This window comes from Pollicipes pollicipes, unplaced genomic scaffold (assembly GCF_011947565.3).
Source record: "Pollicipes pollicipes isolate AB1234 unplaced genomic scaffold, Ppol_2.1 Scaffold_4295;HRSCAF=5057_pilon_pilon_pilon, whole genome shotgun sequence".
NCBI classification, from domain to species: domain Eukaryota; kingdom Metazoa; phylum Arthropoda; class Thecostraca; order Pollicipedomorpha; family Pollicipedidae; genus Pollicipes; species Pollicipes pollicipes.
The window spans coordinates 32,987,533-33,004,980 of record NW_023596461.1 but is presented as its reverse complement, the minus strand read 5'-3'; the positions used below and the strand labels follow the sequence as shown (position 1 = coordinate 33,004,980).

At 55.9% G+C, this 17,448-nt stretch overlaps 1 protein-coding gene across 1 annotated transcript in view; it reads left to right on the top strand.

Annotated features, from left to right (window-relative positions):
* The window catches only part of Ndae1 (Na[+]-driven anion exchanger 1), a gene marked incomplete in the record, with an annotated part of 194,062 nt that extends 178,602 nt beyond the window's left edge, over window positions 1–15,460 (top strand). The window contains 11 exon segments of the mRNA XM_037220637.1: window positions 447–628; window positions 1,226–1,501; window positions 2,607–2,785; window positions 3,516–3,726; window positions 4,102–4,209; window positions 4,571–4,708; window positions 7,090–7,122; window positions 8,892–9,118; window positions 9,898–10,009; window positions 12,170–12,190; window positions 13,858–15,460. Coding sequence (XP_037076532.1) covers window positions 447–628; window positions 1,226–1,501; window positions 2,607–2,785; window positions 3,516–3,726; window positions 4,102–4,209; window positions 4,571–4,708; window positions 7,090–7,122; window positions 8,892–9,118; window positions 9,898–10,009; window positions 12,170–12,190; window positions 13,858–13,932 — 1,562 coding nt within the window.
* Window positions 15,461–17,448: the final 1,988 nt, after the last annotated feature.

Sequence of the window (17,448 nt, the reverse complement as noted above, 5' to 3'; positions counted from 1 at the left end):
GAAACGCTGCGGCTGGATTTCTTGCACAGACTGCCGAAGGCGTCGGCACGTTCCAAAGCGTCGAGCTTTAGCTCCTTTCAGGGTTCGTGATTTCTGTGCGTTGCCAAAAGCTTGAATGTTGAACGTCCAAGGTGGATGGTCGAGACCCTTCCTCCGTCCCCCCCCCCGCCCCCCACCGTTGCTCACACCAAGAGAATGGCAATGAGACTTTTTTAAATTGAACTAATTTCCTACTTTGAATTTTCTGCTGTTATGGTACAGATATCAGTGTATGTTTGTCCCGGGTGGCCAGGATACTTGGGAGGTCTTCCTGAATGTGCGCAATACCGCAACAAAACCATGGGTGCCGGAACGTTTTTCTTGCGGCTGCTGTTGTGCCTGCCCGGGTCGCGTTGCTCTGTGTGGCGCCATCTACCCTGCTACTAAGCGCCGCGTCTCTCCACAGACGTACAACGGCACGCTGAACGGCACCGAGTGTCCGGGGCTTCACGACGAGGAGCACCCTCTGAACGCGGCGACGCACGGCTGCTCCGACGTGTTCCTCATGTCCATCCTGCTCTTCATCTGCACCTTCCTGCTCGCCATCAACCTCAAGGACTTCAAGGCATCCTCGTTCTTCCCAACCAGGGTGGGTGGCAGTGGCGATGCGGAGAGAGTGCGCTCTGCTTGTGTTCGGGAGAGGCTCTGCCCCCGCCGACGGCCGAGATCGCCTGCCAGGCTGCCCGATGTCTCTGCCCGTTGCCAATTTATTCCATGGACGTCCACTTCAGACATCGATTTGGTTTATGATGGATTAAACTATGTATTTGTTGCAACTCATGTACAGGGAAGAGCGGATTACGATGATTTCGCGTAGTGAGCATTTCGACAGCTGAGATGCTCCCAGCTCCTATCGTTTTTACAGAACCTGCATGATCTCTGGAAAATTTGGGGGAAGCACTTGTGACCATGGATGTAACAACTACTGAGGTTATTGAGGTCTGGATCCCACTGGCTTTTGGGCAGAGTGGACTTTCTTTGTGTTTTGATCATACAAAATGCCAGTGAAACAAATACGAACTCCTGTAACACTTACGGGGTGATTGCATCAATGCCTGTAACTTTCTTCATTCAGACGTCATTGGTTTTGCCTCCCTCACTGGCTCCCACGAGCTACCAACCCACCCGCTTTTCTCAGTAGCACGTGCGTGGGTGCGTAACAACACGTCAACCTCGCTCTCCGCAGGTCCGCGCGTTCATCAGCGACTTCGGCGTCATCATCGCCATCGTGCTGATGACGACAGTCGACTTCTTCTCCGGCATTGAGACGCCCAAGCTGTCGGTGCCGGAAAAGTTCGAGCCGACGTGGGAGGGGCGCGGCTGGCTCATCCCCTTCTTCAACGGCAACGCCTGGTGGACTGCGCTGGCGGCCATCGTGCCGGCGTTGCTCGGCGTCATCCTCGTCTTCATGGACCAGCAGATCACGGCCGTCATAGTCAACCGCAAGGAGCACAAACTGAAGGTCGGTGGTCGCCGCCGGCAGGCGCTGGGGGTCGTGGAGGGGGAGGGATGAGGGTGCAGGGGGTCTGCTGCAGAGCGCTGAGGTGGTTCGAGTGCTCAGTGGTGGGGTGTGTTAGTGGCTGAATCTTAAGTGCGTTGGGAACGCTTCGAAATGTGGCGTGGATTTGTTTTGTGCCGGAAGGAACGCAAAATGGTCAATTGATCATGAGTTTTGGGTGTTAGGAAGCTCCGATGAACTGCCAGAAAGGTGCATTTGGCACCACGCCCATCACGTTGTTAAACTTGCCGCGCATAGTAAAGCATAGGTTCAAACGCTTACGCCGCTCTGGACGTCATAAAGCCTAACGATTTTCGAATGGCTTGGAAGGCATATTGGCTCATGGCCACGGACGCACAGCGTACCGTTCTGGGCTGACGTAGTTGCAGTTGCATGATGCGGAGAGCCGTCGCGCCACGCTGGTAAACAACACCCAGCCTTGTCCTGGCAAACGGAATGGGCATTAAGCACGGAAATTAACCCTTTTTGCACGTATCTGAAATCGCTGTAAATCAACGCGGTACGACTACAACTTGATGTAAATGATATCTGCATACACACCCAGAAAGGCAACGAGATATAAACGAGGTGGGACCCGTTGTGCCCATCAGCGAATTATCCGACAGGTTCCGGTGCTAAAAGTTCCGACGGCGCATGACAATCCATGTGAAATGGATTCCTTTTTGTCAGCTGCTTTCTTTCCATGCTGCAGCATTTCAGCTAAACACGCTATTGCTGCGATCTTTTGCTGCACTGTCTTGGTGTTATCATGATCTCTGAAGAACGGCGGTACACTGCTGGTTTAACAGCAGCGCGTCGCAGAATTCACGACATAGAGCACCGGCACTGTGAAGGGTGCTCACGCAACACAAACGGCCATTTTACTCTGCTGGCATTGCTTGCGGTTGTGGAACTGGCTTAGAGATCGCAGTTTTCTCTTCGTTCGTTTGTCATGGGAATGATATCTTGATAGGTTCAGACCCCTCGCGCCCCTGGTCAACGTCCCAACGCCCCACTGGCCAGTGACCTTGTGACTCTTGGACTGACCGGCCGCGCTGTCCTTCCGCAGAAGGGCGGCGGCTACCACCTCGACCTGTTTGTGCTGGCTATCCTGGTCGCCATCAATTCGATTCTGGGCCTGCCCTGGTTTGTGGCAGCCACTGTGCTGGCCATCAACCACGTCAACTCGCTCAAGCTGGAGTCGGAGTGCGCCGCTCCCGGCGAGAAGCCGCAGTTCCTCGGCGTCAGGTGGGTCAAGCCGCAGTTCCTCGGCGTCAGGTGGGTCAAGCCACAGTTCCTCGGCGTCAGGTGGGTCAAGCTGCAGTTCCTGCAGCTTGACTGCCAATGCAGTTCCTCGGCGTTAGGTGGGTCAAGCTGCAGTTCCTCGGCGTTAGGTGGGTCAAGTCGCAGTTCCTCGGCGTCAGGTGGGTCAAGCTGCAGTTCCTTCGCATCATGAGGGTTCTTATCACGCCATTCCCTGCCCCCCCCCCCCTCCCCCCCGTCTGCCCCCTCCTACACACACATTCCACCGTTTTTCATATACGTCGCTTGGCATTGTGGATCGCCTTGCTCAGAGGGAATGCTCAGCCGCATGCCCGAACGCAAGAAAACAGTTCGGGAGGAGAATACGTGAAAGCGACCATCCAGCCGTCTGAACGCCATCAAAGACAATGTGTCGTCTCGTACCCAGTCTGGCTTATTTACTCCATAAGCTGTACCTTTGGTCCCGGGACTATTCTCTTCCACCCCTAGGGCTCCCGACACCCCCTCTGCTCGACATCTCCCATCCCCACGACCTTGCTTAGGTTTCGACCTCTGTATGCTCGACACTGGGCGTATGGCAATTTTGGGGCGCCGTAGCTATGGTATTTCATGGAAAAAATACTGATAAAAAATCCTAAAAACTAAATATTTCGAGACTCGCGTTCTGATAACCTTTGCCAATGGAACAGGTACTGACACTTGTTGGCTTCCGCAGGGAGAACCGGGTGACGCACGTGCTGATCTTCATCACCATCGGCCTGTCCGTGCTGATGACGCCGTTGCTCAAGCTGATCCCCATGCCGGTGCTGTTCGGCGTGTTCCTCTACATGGGCGTCAGCGCACTGAAGGGCCTGCAGTTCTTCGACCGCATTCTGATCATGTTCATGCCGGTCAAGTACCAGCCGGACTACACGTTCTTGCGACAGGTGAGACGCGTCCAGGAAGGTTTGCGTTTACAGGGTACAGCTGTTGGGTGTGAGATTGCTGTTGATTCTAGGGCTGTCCAGCCCGCGGCTCGTGAGTTTTTTTTCTTCTTAGTTGGTCGACATCATATTCTGTTTACACCTGCGAGTGGGTGCTGTGATGGCGTTATGATGTTGTCCGATGCCGTACATCGCGGTCAGTTTCGAATTTAAAGTAACCTCTTTGGCCACCTAAATTGGTAGCTGGACGAAAAGAGCAATCATTCCGTATTTAAGCCAGGCTGGCGATCGCTCCGTGACTGTGCTGCCATATGACGTCGGTTGTCCTTCCTTTTGGCGTTATGTGCTGCTCAACCTACATTTCCATGCTGACTCCAGGTACCTCTGAAGCGGGTCCATCTGTTCACCTTTATACAGCTGCTGTGCCTCGTGGTGCTCTGGGTCATCAAGTCCATTTCGTACACATCAATTCTGTTCCCGATTATGGTGAGTGTGGGCTGGCTGCAGCGCGCCACACAAATGCGGACTTGTTTACTGGATTATTTTAGCTAATTTCGTCGACAAATGTCTCACGAGTCTTCGAATCGTACCCGTCGCGCCAATGTTGTCAGCCACTAGGTCTGGTTTCACGGCCGTAAAACGAGCGAGCTTTCGATGACGCCCGGCGCAGCCATGGCCGCCGCCGGGCCTGGTGCGTGAGATCGCCGCCCCGGAAGCCGCCGGCGCCGTCACGCTGCGCGCGCTGGTCGCTCCAGCCGGCGCGCTCTGCCACTTGACGGCGCGTCCGGCGGCCGCTGCCGGTGCCGTCGAGCGTGCGGCAGAGGGTGACGCCCGCCGCCTCCGGCAGCTGGTGGTGATGGTCGGCATCCGGAAGCTGCTGGAGCGGCTGTTCACGTCGGGCGAGCTGCGGGTGCTGGACGACGCCATGCCCGAGTTCACGCGCAAAAAGAAGCAGGAGGAGAGCGATTGGAGGGAGGAAGAGCAGGTGAGAGGTCGCTTCGGGAAGGGGCAGGGCGAGGGACGCTCGTCCGATTCGGCTCTGGTGGTTACCAGGGCGACAGGAAGTGATCGTAGGACAGGGCTGTCGCGGAGAAAATGGACCCGAAACTGATGTTGACGTTAAAAGTGGACTATTCGTTCGCGTATTTGTGCTGAGTTTGTCCAAGGGTGCAGCAAAAGAAAATGTGTTGGTTTAATTAGGTCTTCACAACGGCCTGAATGCCTCTCAGTGTCAGGTATCTGTGGGTTGTGCACGAATGCGCACGTGTTGTAGAAAAGCGCAATGCGCTGCCAGAGACATCGGAAGGCTCTCCCATGATGCTGGGGGGTAAAATGTTTTGGCTATTTATTTCCATTCAATACCCGCACGGTCAGTGTTGACTCTATGAGAGTTGAAGTCTCAGCCTACGTAGTCGTCCTAGTTCCCGCGCCCTGCGCGTTTCTCTTTTCGTTAAGATTAATAGATCCTGATTCAGCGGGCTTTTCGGGATTGTTATGGTCCGTACCGGTGCTGAACTAGCGCTCTCTGATTGTAATCCGCCTTCCTTGCGTCATAGTACACGAACTATACGTGCACTGTGTGCTGCAAAGTCATTTGCACCGCGACAGGTTATTGTTTAACCTGTTATACCGGTTACATTTATAATACTAGGCATAATTAACCGGTTATGAAATGGAAATGAGTTATCGTTAACTTCGGGACATTGACGTGAAGGCCGCGCCGTCTCCAAACTCTGTCAACCTGTTCACATTTAGCTAACGATGTCATTTTCTGTGCCCACTTTTACGTGGGTACGATATTTAAATGTCATGGGGGCATCGCCGCAGTGCGCCGTATGTGCGGTCATGCCTTCTTGGAACGAAAGCGCTCAACGCTGTGGTTGTCGTCATAATTCTTCACGTGATCCTGGCAATCCTGGTAATCTCTCGCTCCCCTGGTTGGCTTGCGGTGATGCTTTTATATGAGTTAAACGACTTCTCTGCTCCTTATGAGAGTTGCGATGCGTGGAGCGCCTCTGTCTTCTCGGAACGTTTCCGTAATCGTCACAGGCATCATCCCGACTCCGTTCCCACGGCTCACCGCATCACTGAGCGCACCCGCCGGTCTGTCAGCCCCCGTCACTGATGCGTTATTCATCGAACGGCTTCAGCTCAAATGCTAATCGCACGACAGCGTGCAGAACCGCCGAACGTTCGCACGATCGCGGCGCGCCCGTCGGCTCCGCGATCGACTGCGGCGCCCTGCGATCCATCGGCTGAGGCGCGGCGTGTCCGCGGACCTGTCGCCGCCCACCGCGACAAAACGGTGCGTCGCCAGCGCCGCCCCGCCCGCGCGCCGACGCGCCGCGTCCGGCGGCCGCACCGCGCCGCGCTCATTGCCCTAAGTGGGGTCCCGTGTCGGCCCGTGTCGTACCGGTGTCGCGCGTCCGGCACCGTTACCCGGCGCCGGCGCCCGCGCGCGCGCGCAGATGGCGCCACAATCGCATTTGCATCGCATCGGTGTGCAGCATCGCGGCCATTGTCGCCGCACGCGGCGGGCCATTGTCGGCGGCCGGGGCGCGTTTTTGCGGGCGGCGGCGGCGGCGGCGTCCGCCGCGCGGCCGTACGCGCCGGCTGTGTCGGACAAGGCGCCGGGCGGTGCTTAGGCGCAGGTCCCGAGGGCGCCGATTTGTCGCGTCGCCCGGCCGGTAATGGTTTAATGGACTCGGCACGGGCTTACCGCTGTTCCGAGACGCGCCTAACGGTCAGGGGTGAGCTGTGCTTTTAGCAGCGCGCCGGCGGTGCTGATCCGCCTGGGAAGCGGCCTCAGGCTGCGCCAGCTGGCTGGCGAACGGGCTGACGCTTCCGGGTCGGGGCTGACATCCGCACCATCAGCGACGAAGGACGATGGCGACTTTGTGCTGACAATGTGCGCAAGCCAACCTCTGATACGATGTAGGGTTTAGTTTGACTGTGCGCCGCTGTCGTTAGACAATTTGGGTAAGTTAAAATGCTACGGTGGCGTGAAGTTGAAAAGTTAAGTAAACCTGATCCAACGTTATCACTCTCAACTGAGCCAGGAGCCCATGAAAAACCTGGCTCTGCCAGTGCTTTAGCTCAGATATGCTACCAGGCAACCCGTCACTATCTGTTCTTTGGTAAGTGTCCACTACAGACCGCCATCCAGATCCGTCCCCCCCCCCGGAACCTGCCCTCGGATCCGCCCCCCCCCCCTGGATCCGTCCCCCCAGATCCGTCCCCCCGGATCCGCCCCCTTTCAGTGGCGCTAGTTGACTCGGCTACGTCCTTGCACGACTGCCGTAACGGGCTGCGACTCGGCCGTGCTCGGCGTGTGTTGCGCCGCTGACACCGTCTGTGCCGTTTCAGCAGGCGTTGATGGAGGTGACGGTGGGCGTTCAGGTGTGCAGAGCTCGTGTGCTAGATGTGACGTCTGAGAGCATGATACCCGCGCTGTGCATGAGACGGGCCCGTTGCATGCGTTTGAGCCCGCTTGGACGCGAGGTCGTGGAGTTGTTGAAGCAGTTCGGATCGAACGACGCCCAAAGCTTTGGTTGTGCATGGTTTTGGGTGGGTAAGAAGTCTTAAGTCCATGGGAAAATACACCCCTCGTGTTGTGCGAGTCTTAAACCTTTGCGGGTCGTTTCAGTCGACACAGTTGAATGAATCCCCACTGCACAGTTTAGTTTGCATCCGGACGAAGGAATGACGTCACAGTGCGCCTGGTGCCATTCTCCGCTCCGTTGCACTGGGCTAAATTTGTTGTCCTCCGGCATTTGCTTGGTCGGCTCGGTGGATGCCCACTATCACGGCATGCACTTGCCGCAACACCACTATGCCAATCTGCGTGCGAGTGTGCGTGCGCGTGCTGCACCATCACTTCTCCCGCCGGTGCGCAGTACGCTTTGTGACGGAGCTATCGCGTGCACACGCAGTATGAGAACCAAGAACTTGAGTGTCAGTCGGCATGTCTCTCAAAAGATTGTCAGGGGGGAAAATAACTGGGGAACAAGGTATGGTTTGGGCGTGATTTGGGGAATGCGACTTGGTGAGCTCCTTTGTCTCTCTTGCGGTCTGTCTGCCGGCCCTTCCGGCTCCCTTCGGCTGGATGCTGGTTTGTAAGCGATATTTGATTTGTCGAAGCAAAAGCTTGCTTTGTGCTGTGGTCAAAAGCTGGCTTCCGGACTGGCGCTGTTACCGAGTGCACTTAAGACGGCTTCCTCTCAATGAGTTATGGGCTTGGGTTGATATTTTGTCAAGCTTTCCTTTGTTTCATGCGATGAACAATTATATATTCTGTGACAATTATTGGACGCCTACGTCGGGAGTCACCCAAATACTGTTGACCTGCTACATATCTAATCACAGCGCGTCGGCTAGTGAGCCAACAACCAGCGCTCGCACTTAGCAACTCAACTAGCGCTTTCGCGTTTGCCTTTCGCACCTGCCGTTCCGCACAGGCCCTTCATTCCGTGTGTGCAGCCCCTGAAACCTCCTTTTGTCCGCTTCCTCATTGCTGACTGGCACAGCTCACTCTGCATCACGTGATCAGTCCTTTCACCTCTACTTGTCACTCCCTCGAACCACCTCTGCTCCCTGTCGCCCATTTTTTGCCCCATTCCATGGCAACTATTCACCTACCACCGCATGCCCAGCAACGCGCATTCCATTCACCCCACACTCTCGCCTCATCCCATCACCTTACTCTCTCACCTCACCCCATCACCTTACCCTTTCACCTCACCCCATCACCTTACCCTCTCACCTCACCCCATCACCTTACCCTTTCACCTCACCCCATCACCTTACCCTCTCACCTCACCCCATCACCTTACCCTTTCACCTCACCCCATCACCTTACCCTCTCACCTCACCCCATCACCTTACCCTTTCACCTCACCCCATCACCTTACCCTCTCACCTCACCCCACCACCTTACCCTTCACCTCACCCCATCACCTTACCCTCTCACCTCACCCCATCACCTTACCCTCTCACCTCACCCCATCACCTTATCCTTTTACCCCACCCCCTCAGCTACCGGCATCGTCTGATCCCGCCCACCAGGCGGCCAGTCGGCTGCCACCAGAACACCGCTTGCGCACTAGCTCTGTGTTTAGTTCTGTCTCCGGCCTTCTGCGTCTCACTGGGCGGCGTTCCTGTGTCCACAGCAGGAGTGCGGCAAGCTGCCCATCAACGAGTCCGGCAACCTGACCATCCCTCTGGCCAGTGGCAACGTCATGCGGATCCCGCTGGACAGCGTCAACATCTCGGAGGAGGTCAACCGCTCCGGCATCTGGCTCGGCATTAACAAGGAGAACAAGCAGCCCAAGCCGCGCGACGCTGACGGCAAGCCCGTCGGCGAGGACGGGCGCAAGGAGGAGCGAAAACACCGCAGGTTAGGGGGGCGTGCGCGCTGGGGGCTCGGAGGCGGGCGGTGCTCGGGCCCGTCGAGTCGTTTCGAGTGTCATTAAACCCCGCGGTCGTGCAAATCTCCCGTAGTTTCAGCCAGTTAGGAAAAGGGAGTTAGTAAACGCAAAGGCTTCACTGTGTAATGTCATTGCAGCGGTTATGTGACAGGATGTAGTGGCGCCTTGCTTCCATGCTCAGTTTTCCCCAAACCGGAACCCTTTTTCCCCCGCCGCCGTACTCGCCGCCTCCTGTCTTGCTGCTGTGGTCGCACCGTGACCTTCTCTCGTATTGCCTGCGCTGCCGCCGCTGCTGTAGCGGCCGCAGCGGCCGCGTGTCCTCGTGCCGTCCTCTCACGCGTTCCCGTGCCACCACGGCCGTGTCCTCGTGCCGTCCTCTCACGCGTTCCCGTGCCACCACGGCCGTGTCCTCGTGCCGTCCTCTCACGCGTTCCCGTGCCACCACGGCCGTGTCCTCGTGTCGTCCTCTCACGCGTTCCCGTGCCACCACGGCCGTGTCCTCGTGCCGTCCTCTCACGCGTTCCCGTGCCACCACGGCCGTGTCCTCGTGCCGTCCTCTCACGCGTTCCCGTGCCACCACGGCCGTGTCCTCGTGCCGTCCTCTCACGCGTTCCCGTGCCACCACGGCCGTGTCCTCGTGCCGTCTTCTCACGCCTTCCCGTGCCACCACGGCCGTGTCCTCGTGCCGTCTTCTCACGCCTTCCCGTGCCACCACGGCCGTGCCCTTACGTGCGCGCTCCCGCCGCAGCCATCGCCGCCACAAAAACGGCAAGCGGGAGCAGAGCATTGAGGACCCGACGGCGACGCGCCTGTCCACCATGCACGAGGAGGAGGAGGAGGACGCGGGCATCACCATCCAGGTTGGCGGGCACCACCCTGAAGGTCAGCCAGGTCAAACTCTCCCTCTCATGCTCGAGCTGTCTGCCTCTCTATCTATCTCTTGCGCTCTCGCCTCTTCGCTGCCTGTCTCTTGTTGGGACGCGGGCTGGCGCGGCGGTGGGCGCGGCAGGACCGGGTCGGGCCGGTCAGGGGTGCGTAACGCCCGGCTAGGTCAGGTCAGGTCAGGGTGGGCTGGTCACTCACGTTCAGGTGGTTTGGTAGAGGGTACGGGCGCTTAACTCCGTCATCCGCGTATCCACTAACATGCCGTAACCAGGGGCTTCTTACGGAAATCGTGCAGGTGCGTTTGGTGGCAGGGTCTCGCTTGTTCTGGCGGTGGTTGTAGCGGTTTTTGAATGCTATTTAATGGCGGATGCTTAAAAGATTAGAAACAGTCGATGATTCGTTCTATGCCGGATGCATCATAACCGAGCAGACCAAGAGGAAAGTGCGATCGTATGCGTGTTTATGCGATGTTCGGCTGCGATCGGTCGAGGAGGTTAAGATGACTTGTGATCAACAAATTGTTAATGCAGACAACGTTCCAATGTTCCAACTTGATGGCTCTTTAGCCCAGGAAATATGGAGAGGCTTATGTTCTGTGATGCTGCATGATATTTTATATTTTCAAGACGCGCACATAGGTGCCGTCCAGAGAATCTTTGGACCCTGCTGCCGTAATCACCAGATCGAGTCAGTGCGCCAAAAACGGCATGGGGGTCTTGGCACTGTGCATGGTCATCGTGTTAGTTACTATTTCTGACATTTGTTTAACATTGGCTGCTGGCGTAAGGACCAGGGTGCCGTGCCCAAAGGTGCCTATATCATAAGAGCCATGATGCAGCTTTTGTCGCAAGTTCCCGTCGGGCCATTTTCATGGGCACAGTTCAGTAATTGCACGAGTCATCACACCTGCCGGAGGCCTCTGTCAGCAAACGATCCCCGCTACGCCAGACTAGGAGTCAGGAGTCAGAGTCAGTTGAGGGATGTTCAGGAGTCAGCTAGGCTCTCTCTCTGAGCACCTCTGCTCCGCTGCCCCGCCCGGTCCGCGTCTCCGCCGGAGGGCCGACGGCGCGGCGTCCTAGCGCTCGCCGGCCGCGGCGTCGCCGAGGACGGCCGGCGCAGACAGGTCCCAGACAGAGAGGGTTTGACCGGGCTAGACGTCGGCGCGCAGCAGGCTCTCCGGCAGCAGCACGGCGGCGCAGGGTCGCATCGTCGCGCCGCCCGAGTTCCTGCCGTTCGAATCCATGCTTGATTCGGCGACGGCTACTGCAGCCGGGGTGCCAATCGGTAGTCACCTAGACATCACTCGAGCTCCAGCTCTATGCCCCTGCTCTCAGTTTTGTGGCCGGGCCTGCGAGCGTCATGCGGCGCGGCGCGGTGTGTGCCCGTGTTCTGCGCCGCGGTCAGCCTGCTGCGCCGCCTTCGTCCGTGTGGTACCTGTGTGGCGCGGTGTGCTGGCTGGTGCTGTGCTGTCCGCCGCACGCCTGGCGCGGTGCGGGGGCGACCCATTCCGCGTAGCTGCCTTTGCCAGGGCGGCGCTGGATGGTCGGGAGGTCGCTGAAAGGTGATGGCAGTCTTGATACGTGCACAGGTCAAATGTGGTCAAAACGACGGATTTATAGCCCGCGCGCGGCCTGTTATGAGGTGCGCTGCAGCCCTCATCTTTAGCGGGTGCCCTCGGTATTCTGTTGTCTGAAGCTCTGTCTGTAGCCTATCTCCATACGAGTATAAAGCAGCACAATGTTTTGATGATTCAAACTGAGATTGATAATTTTGGCACCGTAATTTTATACTGAGAGGATGTGGCGTCACATTGGTTCGTGATCAACAGCTTCAGCTTTTAACAGGCCGAAACGGAGCTATCAATCTCGCTGGCTGCAGTTAGTTAGGGGTCGTTGCCCACATGCAGTACGGTTATAGTCTCTTGATACATGATACTCTTCTAACCTCTGTCATTTTTAGGATTTTGATGGCGTGTTGCTTTTGCTTTTAGAAGCGTGAGTTTTGTCTGTTGTGGTTCGTGTTTGCCGCCTCCCTCACCGCCCCCCGCTCGCGTAACTTGTCCCAGCGTCTTCTGACTGTCTCAAACTCCGCACGAGAGCTCGATCTTTTCAACTGAGCATGACCTCTCATTACAGCGCAGAAGAGATCTGTTAAGAGTGAGTAGTGGTGCCCGTGGTGTGGTACTGGCTTCCCTCAGACTCCGAATGGAGTCCCAAATTGTGCTTGCCTACCATATTTTGATGCCAGATATTTTTGTGCAACCGCGTCCTTAAGCAGCCCTTTCGATGTGCTTCACCTGCTTTGGGTACACCATACGTGTACTTTCGAATCGTTCCATTGGCAACTGGTGCTTAATTAGGCTGTGTTGGCGGCAATTTTGTCTCGGTCAGAAATAAATCAAGGGGCAGAGTTGTGTAGATACACATGTAAAGTTTTTGTCGTCGGGTAATAGACGTGGATGAGAACGGTAGCATGCGTGAGCCAGTGGCACGTGTGTCAATCAGGCGGCATCCTCCATGCAAAGTTTTGGCCGCCGGGCAATAGACGTGGATGATAACGGTAGCATGCGTGAGCCAGTGGCACGTGTGTCAATCAGGCGGCGTCCTTTCTGGCATGTCACTGTTCCCGGGTCCTCTTGAATGATTTGTTATCGTTTGGTGCCCCAACTACGCCGAGCAAAATACCCTCGGGATCGAACCACGTGCTTGCGTAATGTGTCGACACTTGGCCTCCATCCCAAGCGTGAGGAGCGTATAATCGAAACGGTACGAGAGGGGAAGTAACTCGCCGGCTTGATCTTGTTTGCGCATTGGCGGCAGTGGGCGAGAATTCCAACCTTGACGTGTTTGAACGACCGGAGGTTTGACGGCTCGTGCCATAATGGCTCGAGCCGTGGCTGCTTTAGGCGGAGAGGTTTGACGGCTGGTGCCATAATGGCTCGGGCTGTGGCTGCTTTAGGCGGAGAGGTTTGACGGCTCGTGCCATAATGGCTCGAGCTGTGGCTGCTTTAGGTGGAGAGGTTTGACGGCTCGTGCCATAATGGTTCGAGCTGTGGCTGCTTTAGGCGCAGAGGTTTCCGTTTCGGCTTTTTGCAGGTGTTGCTTTAAAGAACCTAAAAATGGTTTAGAGCTGACGAAAATGTCATTGAATTGGAATGTTGTGGCCGCGTTGCGGACATTTTGTCACTATGTTCTGCGCGTCATTTAAATACAATCTGGTTTTCTGTGAATCACGTGGCTTCCGTGTCAGATATGTTGAGGCTAGATGTGAATAACAGCATTTTACCATGCACGTTTGCCACGAGCCGTGTGGAGATTTTGAGGCTTTGGTTTTTGTTTTGGCGTGGTCCGTTCAGCGCGTTGTTCCGGTAGATGTCATGTTGTGTCCCTTCGCCTGAAAAGTTGTGTTCTCTGCTAGACATGGAATTGCAGTTATTCAGCTCATTAGTGCCTCATTTTATCGCTGGCTGTTGTAAGGAGTTTATGCAAATGTGCAGTAGCCGAGAATCGAACTCGAAGTGCTCTTATTACCAGACGGTATATGTCTGCCTGAACAACCGCCTCTTGTTTCTGTTTTCCCATGTTACCGCCAACGAATATAGCTTCTGGTCTGTGCTTGACGCGGACGCTTTCGAATGGGGCTTCTGCATAACATTTTTGCAGCGTTTTTATTTTATTTTTGTTATGTTCATTTCACTGTCAATGACTGCCTGCCCGCGCCCTGCATGCGTTTCGCGAGGCGTACCTATGTTCGTAGTCTTTGTAATTTTTGACCGCGTCACCGTTTTTATTCTGTGTCTAGTAAACCTGTACGTTGTTTTCAGATCGAGAGGATAAGCTCTGATGAGAAGTCCAGCTCCGGTTCGGTGAACAAGAAAAGCTCAGAAACTGTTGTGTAACGTCCGCGAACTTAGTCCCATTGTGCTCTCGCGCGCCACAGAGACGTCGACGGCCGGCGAAGGCAGCAGAACTTCCGTGATCGCCCGCCAGGTGTCAGAGGGAATAGTGTCCCAGTGCGGTGCGTCGTTTTAGCGAAGGCAGCACCCGCTGGCGCTTCCAGGCCGACGGTGTACTGTCGCGGCGGGGTTGTGTAACGGCTAGCACGCGCCAGGCCTGTGAGCATCGAGAGTGAAATTAATGTTCCCGTCCCCGCGGCCGTTACCGAGCGCCCCATCAGGGCCCCGTCCCTCCTCTTCCGACCCGGGGCCCGCAGTGGTCGCGGCGCCCGCGGGCAGCCCGGCCGGCCCGACGAGGCGACGGATCCGGATCAGATTCGGGTCCGACGGGCGCCGGTGCGCTCCGGTCCGCACCGCCAGGCCGTGGGTGGGGCCCGCCCGGTAGAGAGGCGCTGTCGGCCGGTGACGGACCCGACCCGAGGTCGCGAAGGCCGCCATCGTCCGGCCAACCCGACCCGACCTGTCCCGTCCCGACCTGACCTGACCTGACCTCTTGGAGGGGCCGCCACGACGGCGCGTAGATTCGTCTGTCCTCGCTTGTGATAGGGTCGGATGCGATCGGTGTTAGCGGCCGGCTGACGTTTCGACTCGTCTTGACTCGCCTCGACTCGTTTCGACTCGTCTGGTCTTGCCTCGACTCGTTTGAACTCGTCTCTGTGGCGCTGCCCGCGGCAGGAGGTGAGCGGCGAGGGTTGTGTCGTTTTATCTGGCGGACGTCCTGGCGACTCCGAACGTTTTTTTTTTCTCGGTTGCTCCGCGGGTTTGGATGACGCGCCTAGCTGTGCTGACACTAACACCCGTAGTCCTGCTTTTTGACCCACTAAACCGTTTCGTATCGCCGCCCCTGACGCCGCGTGAGGTTAGGCGTCCGTTTTACAGACTGAATGCGTTGTGTAACCGGTGCAATGTGTTAGGTGCTGCCGCCGTTGGGGGCAGCACACGGCCGCGTCCACCGGAGGTCCAAGCGGCTGGCGCGCGATTTTCAGTTTTGCGCGCTCGACTGTGCCGCGAGCCGTTCCGCGTCATTTTATCTCATTCTTGGTAGAGCCATGCGTCCCTGAGAAAGCCAGCATAAACCCTACATATTGGTGCGTGTCGCTGCGTTCCGTTCCGTTCCGTTCCGTTCCGTTCCGTTCCGAGCGCCGGTCCCGGCGCGAGCGATCTCTTGGCTTGGAGACGGCGTGCCGGTCATACAAACGATAATACAGTGGAGGGCGGACGGCGACGGCGCGTCGCCACCGCGTCCGCGTCAGCCGGCCTATATGTAGGGCTTTCCTGTGCGCGTGTGTGCGAGTGTGGAAGCGCGTGTGAGCGTGCCACTGTAGGGCGGGCGCCGGGCCGCGGTCGGACCCGGCGCGGCGCGCTCGTCGCGTTCGTCGGGAGTGACGCGGCGCCGACGGTTGGCCGATCTTGGTGTTTTGTTGTCGCCAGCGGGGTCTAGGACGGCGAAATAAACGGAACGTGTACCGTGGCTGGTGTCTGGCGCCACGTGGGACCACGGGACGTCGCAGGGACATGCTGACTGCGGAGTCTGGGCGCTGGGCAAAGTTCTGAATCCGCGCAATGATCGAAGATATGGAGCCTGCGGTTACGACTATGGGAAAAGTTTCGTAAGAGACTAACGTGGCGTGAATTCGTCATCACGAAAAGAACAGCAGCCGTAAACTTCAACGCGAATTTGAAGTTGATGTGATATGAAAATTTGAAACACAGTTTCTTAAATGTGATAAATGTTGTGAATAATCTAGCTAAGTTGAATAATATATGATGTTATATAAAATATTACGGCATGATATATATATATATATATATATATATATATATATATATATATATGCATATATATGGCCTATAGCATTACGTGATAATAACGACCGAATGCCGTAAACTTCAGCTGATCACAGCACGAAGCTCTCTTGACAATGTGAATGTGGAACTGAAGTGCGGAGCCCTCAGACGGAGACGGTACTCGCCGTAACGGTAGTCACTGAGGTATTGCCAGATCCCGTCCCTGCGCACGTCCTCGCTGCATACGCGTCCCGCACTGACACTGACACCGACACTGATACAGATTGACACCGACTGACTGACGCGCTCGCGCCTTAGGCGCAGTCTAGCTTCGCTTCAACCAGCGTTATGTGCTCCCAGCACGGCTCTGTATCAAAGGCTGCTGATGTCTTCTTGGGCGGTATGTGTAATCAGATGTAGCTGAACCGCGGGCGCAAATACGCTAGATAGTGGGGCGACAGAAAATTAGAGTTGAGAAAGGCAGCATTTTAACCCCAACAAATCTCGGTCGGCTGATAGATCGCCATTTTGGGCTTTGTTTTCCACCTTAACGCTACAGGAAAAGAGGCCTCCGTAAAAGAAATGCTTGTATCATACTTGCCTCTCCTAAAGCCCTTTCTGAGCACGAACTTTGAAAAACAAATGTAACTAAAAGGAAAGTTGTTTCGAAAAAGCAATAATTCTTGAAATCGAGCGAGTGTGCCGCGACCTTTGACATCTGTCATTCGAAACGATTTTTGGAAAGTTCAGAACCTTTCATTAAACTATTAAGAACATTTGAAATTGCTGAAATCCAGCCGCCTCAGGTGCGCTGAGAACGCAAAGCAGCTCATCGCATCAGAGGCAAGTACGAGATACATCACACGAGCGGCGGTAACGTGGCACAATTGATTCGACCCTTTCATACCCTCACCCATAGCCTCACCCGGGATCACCCGAAAACCCGGAGATCGCTGATCATTCCAATGCAGGGAGGGAAGTGACGAGCATGGTGTACCCTAGTCTCCCGCACGTGCGGTGCTGGATGGGAACGTTGATATTCAAGGTTGGAACTGACGAATGATGTTGACAATTTCCCACCTTTGTTTTCCATACATGTTATATTGAAGTAACAGAATAGAAATGAATTGAAATTTAGTTGACTATACTTTATAGGTCGGCCTTGCATTGGTTTGCTCCTCCAGATAAGTTCAGCTCGGAACGCAGGAAATGTCATCGCAGTCTATTGCACTTTAATGCGCTCAATGTCAGGACGTCGCTGCTGTGTTTGGACGAAGGCTGCGGAGAATATCTGGTAGCGACCTGAAGAAAGCAGACCTGAGCTTGCAGATGAAGCCTGTCGCGGCCGTCCGCCACGTATCGTCCTCCGGTTTGAAAGGCTTGTTCGGCAGGCCTTCGATCTCACACAACGCGAGTACCTACATGCTGTGACTGAGCTCTTTCGCGAATTCAAGTTAACGAGCATACCAAGTCAACAACATTAATTAGTTTTCGTAATATTCGCTGGTCTCAGCGGTTGGGCATGTCGAACAAGCATGCTTAATGCTTGCGTTTTTTTTTTCTCCGCCGAACATCGCACGGATCGCAGGGTACCTCAGGCCTACACTCGGCTGGGTCAATCGAAGCACGCGGTCCCACGCACGCTCTGGGCACATGCATGCGCCTGTCGTC